We start from the raw sequence: 8,635 nt of genomic DNA on the forward strand, positions 1-8,635 counted from the left end.
TTGTGACAATATTTTCAGCCTCTAATTACTATGATGTGGGCAGTAACAGAGGCGCTTATATTCGTTTGGGCCCTGACCTCATTCCTCACTTCAAACTGTTTCAGGCCAGCAGATCGACACGAGAGCTCACACTCAGACAGAGGTGAACGCACACACACACACACACACACACACACACACACACACACACACACACACACACACACACACACACACACACACACACACACACACACACACACACACACACACACAGCTGATGTCTGCGGTAGTGAAATCTGAAATCGTCTTTCTTAGCTACATGAAGAGTGTGATAGCTAAACTCTACTTTAAATCATGTGCAGTTCAGTCTGAAATGTTTTGTTTTATTATAGTCTCAGATTTAGTGGGATAATGTGTGTAAAACATTATTGTGTGTGTGTGTGTTTAGTGTGGGACGAACAGAACGTTCTGCATTACAGGCTCTGAGGATGCAGCTGTTTGCACACAAATCTGCCCTGATTCGAGAATTTCAGGAATATGACCCCCAGTGCACAGGTACCCCCCCCACACACACACACACTCACTCACACATTTTCTCTGTAAACGTACCCGGGCGTGTGGCATAAGCTGGTTTCTGAATCGCCCTGCTCTCTGTGGTCGAGGTCTGATCTCTCTGAAGCACTGGGCCATGGCTGTGGAGAAGGTTCTGCGGCTCAGTCTCCCGTGGAGGGTCCTGAGGGCTCAGCTGGTGACCAGCAGCACACGGGACGGGATGCTCAACTACCACGACTGGTTCAACCAGCTGTCCGTCATCCAGCCAAACACAGAGGTGAGCTCAGAGAACATAAAACAGAGAGATGCTGTCACGAGCTTTGAGAATCATTTCAGGACTTTCATCAGACAAAAGAGCAGAAGATTCAGTGAAGTCAAACAAAAGGACAGAGCATATTTATTATGGCATAACTTTATACGGACTATCAATTTACATATATTAACATACAGTGGAGTTAATATTTTTAAATATTTTGAAAGTCTCCTCTTCTGCTCACCAAGGCTGCATTTATGAGATGAAAAATACAGTAAAAACAGTAAGCACAAGAGTCACTTCAGTTCAGAAGAACTCAACGATCATCAATAATCCAGTGTCAGTAAAGGTGTGTGTGTTTGATTCATTCTGTCAGATTGCTAACGCGAGTCTACTGGAGACGCTGTACAAACATCACTCAAACCTGGAGAGCATCTTCAGAATGATCGACACGGACCATTCAGGTGATCAGATCAGCCGTTTGTTATAAACCTAATCTACCCGAAGGTGAAAAGACTAACAGTAAAGCACAGTTTGATGTGTTCTGAGCATAGACTGTAATCAGATTCATGGTTTCAGGTCTGATCTCGTTTGAGGAGTTTCATCAGACGTGGAAGCTGCTGAGCTCGCACCTGCAGACGGACATCAGCGATAAAGCCATCGCGGACCTGGCCGAGAGCATCGACTTCAACAAGGACGGCAGCATCGACATCAACGAGTTCATGGAGGCCTTTCGCCTCGTGGAACAATGTAGAGGAGAGAGGGAAGAGCCGGCGTCACCAGAATGAGCGCAGACGTCTGGCCAAACGCTTGAAACCTCAAGAGCAGCTACTGTACGGATGCAAACGTGTCTGAATATTTCCCTGCCGTTTACTTTACTAAAGGCCATGGAGTTTCTCAGTGCTTTAACTTTCATACGTTTAATATAAATCAGCCAAACACAGAAATTCATACAGTGAAACTTTATTAATCAATCAAAGACACAGTAAAACACTCCAGCTGCCTGAAGGCACACATTCACACGCACAAGTAAAAATAAATGCGCTGCTCCAACTCAAATCTGCAACATTACAATCCTCATGAGTTTGTCTCACGTTCAGAGAACGGGATCAGTTCATGTTCAGGATGTAACAGACGGCGTGAACGGACGTCAGCTGAGTTTGCTGCTGCGCCCGTGAATGCTGTCGTGAAGTCCGTCTTCGATCGTCTTGATGTCGTTCAGATCGTCTTTAATGACGCTGATCAGGTGACTCAAACCCTCCTGCTGATGCTTCAGATGCTGAAAACAGAAGGCAGCGGTCAGTGACATCAGGCACAGTTGTGTTTTCTATGGTTTTAAATAAAGTGAATCATCTCTACAGTGTCAGTGAGTCTGAGTGACGCTCCATACGGTGTCTGCAGGAGTGAAAGAGCCAGAACTCCACAAAATACTGCTGAACTGAAAGCATTAGTTCACTTCTGAATTAACATTTCCTGATAATTTACTCTCCTCCATGTCATCCAAGATGTTCATGTCTTTCTTTCTTCAGTGGAAAAGAAATGAAGGTTTCTGAGGAAAACATTCCAGGATTTTTCTCCATATAGTGGACTTCACTGGGGTTCAACGGGTTGAAGGTCCAAATGTTAGTTTCAGTGCAGCTTCAAAGAGCTCTACATGATCCCAGACGAGGAATAAGAGTCTCATCTAGAGAAACCATCGGACATTTTCTAAAAAAAAAAAATTAAATTTTCTACATTTTAACCAGAAATGCTCATCTTTCACTAGCTCTCTTCTTCTTCTCTAATTAAATTCCAGCAGTGTAGATGCTGCTAAGTGTATTACTGCCCTCCTCAGGTCAAAGTTTGAACGATTTAGTTCAAACTTTGACCTGAAATTGACATTTGGACCTTCAACCCGTTGAACCCCAGTGAAGTCCACTATATGGAGAAAAATCCTGGAATGTTTTCCTCAAAAACCTTCATTTCTTTTCCACTGAAGAAAGAAAGACATGAACATCTTGGATGACATTTAATCAAATTATCAGGACATTTTAATTTGAAAGTGAACTAATATTTTAACATGAACTCGCCTGTTTGATTTCTCTCAGCAGGTCGGCATCAACACGGTAACGCTCCTCTGAACGAACGGCTCCGAAATGATTCTGCATCCGAATCTGAGACATGAGTTCATTCAGTCGCCCCTGAAACACACACACACACACACACACACGTGTTTGACTGTATCAGTGAGTGTGAGATCAGTCAGGTTAATGATATTTTCTCCGTCTAATCCTAAACAAAACCTGCAAAACACAAGCAACAGAAACATGATTTGGTCGATCCATAAACCGCGTGTCTCCAGTGACCCGGCTCACGAGTGTGTGTTCAACAGTATTAGTGCGGTCAGTGTGTTTCACACCTTGAACTGTGTGGGAGCGTTGAGCTCTGATTGGATGGTGTCCAGCTGAACCCTCAGATGCTCCTCATCCAGCTGGATGGCGTAACCGCTCTTCCTCTGAACTTCCTGTTTAATCAGCACCTGAAACAAGCGAAAAGGGATCTGAGTGTGTGTGTGTGTGTGTTGAGCTGAATGACGTGCCGCGCTGGCGTCGTGCCGTACCTGCAGGACTCTGTGCGAGAGGTCCATGAGCTTGCGCTTGTACTGTGTGATTTTGGCGGCAGTCGTGGCCTGATTTCTCTGCAGTTCGCTGATGTCGTTGGAGATGATCTGAAAGACAGCAGAGAGAGAGCCAGTGATGCGATGACATCAGCAAGCGCGGCGCGGAGCGTCTCTGTGCGTCTCACTCACGTCCACTCGGGTCTGGTGCTGTTTGGTCATCTGATCCTGGATCTTCAGTCTGCGCAGCAGCTCTTTGAAGCCCACCATGGGCACTGGAATCAACCTGAGCGGGAAAATCACAGCGCACATGATGTCACATGATCACACGAGCATCAGATCAAACAATGAGCCATTGATGAGACGCACTTCTCTGGGTCTGGATTGTCCACTTTGGCCTGTTCCCAGATGATGGGGTCCACACCTGCACACACACACACACACACACACAGCTTCAGCGGCGTTCTTCATCAGCACACGTGTGTGTAACACCTGACGCGTGTCGTACCTGCGGGCGGGTTCTGCAGCAACTGCTTGAGCTGCGCCGGCGTCAGCGCGGTCCGACTGACGGTCATGAAGACGCCCAGCTGCTGCAGCTGAGACTTCACATTCATCTGCTCCATGTAGTTGTAGAGCGTGGACGCGGGAACTCGCTTGGACGTGCCGTTCGGAGAACGCTCCACCAGATACACGATCACCTCCGTTCTGCGCAGACAGGAGAGATTCTTCAGATCCGTCAGCGTATTTTAGACATCCTGTTATTATATATGAACTCATTTGTGTGCTAGACTTCTGTTTAACAACTACGTAAAAAACAAAAAGCTTTCAAATGCTGTCAGTGTGCATTTTATTTAAAAAAAAAAATTTTCTGCGTCTCCCAGTTTGAGAAGCGCTGCCGTACAGCACAAGCTTTTAACTGTCATGTGACAGAATCATTGCATTTAAAATGAAACACAAGGCTAAGGTCAGAGGTCAGTCTCACTGGTCGTCAGGTAACGCTCGCACTCCCTCCACGTTCACCGTCAGCGTCTGATTTCCTCCCAGAACCCTGTGCAGCGATTCCACCAACTGCTGCTGCTGAGAGCGAACGTCTGCTTCCTTCTTATTGAGAGCCAGAGCCACTAACCCATCCTCATCCTTCACACCGGGAACACAGCTGTAGCCCACCGCCTGACGCGGACGGAGAGGAGGACAGACAGAAACAGACATACTGAAAATCTTGCTAACTTATCCAGAACATATTATAACTTTAGCAATTCTACACTTGAGCTGTTGTGCCAATAAAGCTGCAGTGAGTGTGTGTGTGTGTGTGTGTGAGATCATCATCATCATCATCATCATCAGCACCTTGAAGCGGCAGAAGGGGTTCTCCTGGCTGAACTCCACGGGCGGGGCGCTGCTGCTGAAGTAACCCTTCCCCACGCCCCAGAACGCCTGCAGCTGGTTCCACTTGGCCAGAATGGAGTCGCGCTCATCGCTGAGGACCGACGGGGCGGAGAGAGCGCTGGCCGTGTTATACAGCTGACTGGACTGAGACGCCTGCTGGCTGAACAGCCCACCTACACCTACACACACACACACACACATTCGGTTTCGTTTACGAACACGGCATCTTTGCTCGGATCCACACCAAAACAATCAGTCGGAGATCACCTGATCGAGGTGGTGTCGGACACTCGAGCGGTTCTGCTGCGGTCAGAGAACAATGTGACCCAGCAGACCAAGCTGGATCATAACTCAAAACACTCTAGAACTGAACCGAGAAGAAAATGCGACATCATAATTAAGTCCCTGTTTCAGAACAAAGCGAATGATCTACAGGTCTGAACTCTGAATAATGACTCTATTGAGTTTTTAGTCAATGTTATGATAGATTTTAAAATCCTTGACACAAATAAAACACTGAAGCTCGTGAAGTTGCGCCATTAACGTAATTTACGTCACACGGTCACATGATGTTTGAATTCAGGAGTTTATCACCTGTGACTCTGGCAGGCGGTGATTTCTATTCTAACCCTATTCTGATTTCTCTTCTCGATCAGATCATTATAAGCCACTAAACTCTGGGAAAGTTTTCAGTCCGATGACCCAGAATTCATTCAAACACTCAGTCCAAAACTGAGCTAATGTAAATAAATCCAGGCTGATCAGAGAACAGAGACTTGAGTTATTCATTACAGTGTGTGTTTATCTTTAAACACGAGCTCCGACATATTCAGTGTTTCTGAAGAGCCTCACGCTGAACGAAACACCGCTGTGCGGCCAGATGATACGCAAACCACGATTCTCGTCTGGACAGAGCAAACCAGCGTCTCGCTAGTAGTTTTTATAGATGAGGACTGAACTGAAGGTAAAGATGACTGCAGTGACGTCCAGCAAACACACGTGTGTCTGTTATATTGATGTGTTTCTGTTCAGTAAACAAGCTCTTTGCTGTTGTACTGTACATGAATTCAGAAATGTTTTTCCTGTAATGTGTTTTGGTGTGCATACATTAATGGATTATATGGACTCCTTATATCATACGATTTATTTGGTGTCCTTTCGGAGTCTCCAAGGCTACGTTCACACTGCAGGAAAAAGTGACAAATCTGATTTTGTGACTCGTATCCGTTTCCCATGACAGTGTTGAACAGTACAAACCACATGAATCTGATCTCTTCAATTCCCATTTGTGCCACTAATGCCTCGTTCAGACTGTGTATCCGATTGTAATCTGATCTAAAAATTTCAGATCTGATTTGTGTGCTTTTTCATTTTCCGGAATATCTGCATTGGTTTCTATGGCAATGACGCTGCGTTCGTAGGTATGCGGCAAAAACAACAACAACAACAACAACAGCAACATGGATGGGTTTGCAATACAGATGTTGTCTTATTGACATCATGACAGTGTGTAGCCGCGGCGCTGGATACTGCGTTACGATGAGGCATCGGCAGAAACAGGAGGCTGGAACGAGCGGCTTTATTTCACAGTCTCAAAACACGTCTCAGTTATAATTTCTGCTCGTCTGGCACAGCCTTGTTTCTCCAGAGACTTTCAGCACGTTTCCTATAACAACGTCTGACGTTTTACGTTGCGTGAGAAAGTCACATAAACCACATGAAATCGGATCAGAGCGGTCAGACTGAAATGTGATTTGAATAGGATTCCAAACCTCATATGAATGTGGCTCGAAACGGATTTCATGTGGTTTTTGGCCGTTCAGACTTGCTAAATCTGATCGGATTTGGACTGACAGTCTGAGCGAGGCTTGAATCCGACGCAGATCAGATGTTCTGTAACGTATCCGCAGTGTGAACAGTCATATCAGAATTCACACCATTTTTACGTCACTCGAGTGGATTTTGTGGTAAAAACCTGGCAACCCTGTTCGTGTCGTTCTTTTGCGTACGCAGGTCAGTTCAGAACCATGATCTGTTCACACGGGAAATCTGATGTTGGCCACATTTGAAAGAACAATGTGAAAAACATCAGATCTGAGCAAAAATCGGAATTTGGCAGTGTGAATGTCCTTTTTGGAGAGACACCTAAATGTACCTGGAAAACAGCTTGCAGAAAACACAGTTTTGTGGGAATCTCCCTTTAATCCGCTGTAGAAATGAAGCTGACTGGACTGAAGTCACTCCCGGACTCACCTTGTTGGTTCTGATTGGTCTGGATTCCCCCGAATCCTCCGAACCCCAGTCCGGTTCCGCCCAGAGCGCCGAATCCCGTCCCCGGCGCCGCACTCGCACCCAGAGCCGACGAGAAGCCGAAGCCCTTGTTCTGAGTGTTTCCGAAGAGACTCGTACCTGCAGAGTCAAGAACAACTTCCTGTCAGAGCTGCTCGCGCAAACACACGCATCACTTCCTGGATTCAAGCGTACCTGCGTTTGACGGCGTGGAGAAATTGAAGCTAGTCCCAGCGCCGGCGGAGGTGGTCGTGGGGCCGAATCCTCCGAACGCACCTGCAGGAAACAGACATGAGAAGAGGAAACTGCAGACGCGACACAGGAAATGATGCGATGGACAGGACGGGTGTGAGCGTCACTGACGAAGCCTCTGATTGGACACAAAGACAGACAGACATGCATGAACGCGTGATGTGAACGAATCATGAATGACGGTGACCTCCGACCTCTCACACTCGATCTACCTGCTCCAAAACTGAACCCAGGGGCCGCGGGGCCCAACCCAAACGCCCCAAAACTAACAGGCGCCGCAGCGGCGAATCCTGACGCACAGACCAGAGGAGAGACACACACGAGAGTTAGAGACCTGAAGAGTGTTAGAGACACTGGAGACACACACAATCACACACACTCACAAACTACACTCACAAACACACACTCACACACACACACACACACACACACACACAAACACACACACTCACCCACAATCACACACACACACACACACACACAAACACACACACTCACCCGCGCTACCGGATCCGAAACCGAAGCCCGTGGACGCGGATGTCGTGGTCGCGGCTCCAAAGCCAGTGCCAGAAAGACCTGTAACCATGACAACAGCTCGTGACCTCCTGTAACCATGACAACAGTCGCCCTAGTCGTCATATAAAAGTGTACTTCTGAGGGAATGACGGGAGCGCGCGAACTGTTGCCCGGCGCGCACATGTGACAATTAGTGCTGGTGATTAGCGAATATGATGAAGGATGATTTCGGGTGTTTTACAGAAGCGGTTTCATCAACAACAACACAAATGAATGCAACAATAAGCACACAACAGCTCGAAAAACACAATAATGAGAGTGTCTCGCGCGCTGCTCCGATCAGCGATAATCGAGTTTCAGGGATTTGTAGTTTTCGTGAATATATTTGACAGCTTTTGAGATGAAACTATGAATGTTTATCGGGATGTAATAATAGAGTTTAATTCAACTCACCAGCGCTGCCTGACGCGCCGCCGAAGTTGAACGCCATGTTTCCGGTCCTGCCACGATACAGTCCGACCGGAAACAAAAACATGAACAAGTGGTTCCTAACCCTAACGCTCATGAAACACACTCCATAAATAACACATGAAATGATTCAATATAATCACCGAGCTCCTTAATAAATAGAGTAGGACAAGCTGAAAAACGCTCTGTGAATGTAATTTGCAGTTGTTTTATGTGAGTAACCCTTAAACAGCTGCTTATTTAACCGCAGTCACCATTCAAACATCTGTTTAATTTCTGAAATGGTCATTATTGAAAGTTATAGTGTCAATCTTGATGAACAACGAATCAATCAACAAATC

At 46.4% G+C, this 8,635-nt stretch overlaps 2 protein-coding genes across 5 annotated transcripts in view; one reads left to right on the plus strand and one right to left on the minus strand.

Annotated features, from left to right (window-relative positions):
* LOC125252490 (serine/threonine-protein phosphatase with EF-hands 2-like) overlaps positions 1–1,850 on the plus strand; it is an 11,205-nt gene extending 9,355 nt beyond the window's left edge. For both annotated transcript variants that reach the window (XM_048165842.1, XM_048165841.1), the window contains 5 exons: positions 1–142; positions 431–537; positions 645–811; positions 1,164–1,251; positions 1,367–1,850. The exon at positions 1–142 is cut by the window's left edge and continues 1 nt beyond it. In XM_048165842.1, coding sequence (XP_048021799.1) covers positions 1–142; positions 431–537; positions 645–811; positions 1,164–1,251; positions 1,367–1,575 — 713 coding nt within the window. In that variant the 3' untranslated portion in view covers positions 1,576–1,850. The remainder of the gene's footprint in view (positions 143–430; positions 538–644; positions 812–1,163; positions 1,252–1,366) is intronic.
* nup54 (nucleoporin 54) lies at positions 1,735–8,420 on the minus strand. Of its 3 annotated transcripts, XM_048165845.1 has the most exons (14): positions 8,280–8,420; positions 7,805–7,886; positions 7,505–7,644; positions 7,254–7,334; positions 7,023–7,178; positions 4,731–4,948; positions 4,366–4,553; positions 3,892–4,088; positions 3,753–3,807; positions 3,576–3,669; positions 3,387–3,494; positions 3,186–3,305; positions 2,857–2,967; positions 1,735–2,066 (listed from the first exon to the last, which is right to left on the minus strand). In XM_048165845.1, the coding sequence occupies exons 1-14, from the start codon at positions 8,389–8,391 to the stop codon at positions 1,938–1,940; spliced, it is 1,791 nt and encodes a 596-aa protein (XP_048021802.1). In that variant the 5' UTR covers positions 8,392–8,420; the 3' UTR covers positions 1,735–1,937. The 3 variants fall into 3 exon arrangements, with proteins under 3 accessions (XP_048021802.1, XP_048021800.1, XP_048021801.1); XM_048165843.1 differs by lacking the exon at positions 7,505–7,644 and having other exon boundaries at positions 7,809–7,886; positions 8,280–8,419; XM_048165844.1 differs by lacking the exons at positions 7,505–7,644; positions 7,805–7,886 and having other exon boundaries at positions 8,280–8,397.
* Between the last annotated feature and the right edge of the window lie 215 nt (positions 8,421–8,635).

The sequence above is a fragment of the Megalobrama amblycephala genome, linkage group LG18, assembly GCF_018812025.1.
Source record: "Megalobrama amblycephala isolate DHTTF-2021 linkage group LG18, ASM1881202v1, whole genome shotgun sequence".
Lineage (NCBI taxonomy): Eukaryota > Metazoa > Chordata > Actinopteri > Cypriniformes > Xenocyprididae > Megalobrama > Megalobrama amblycephala.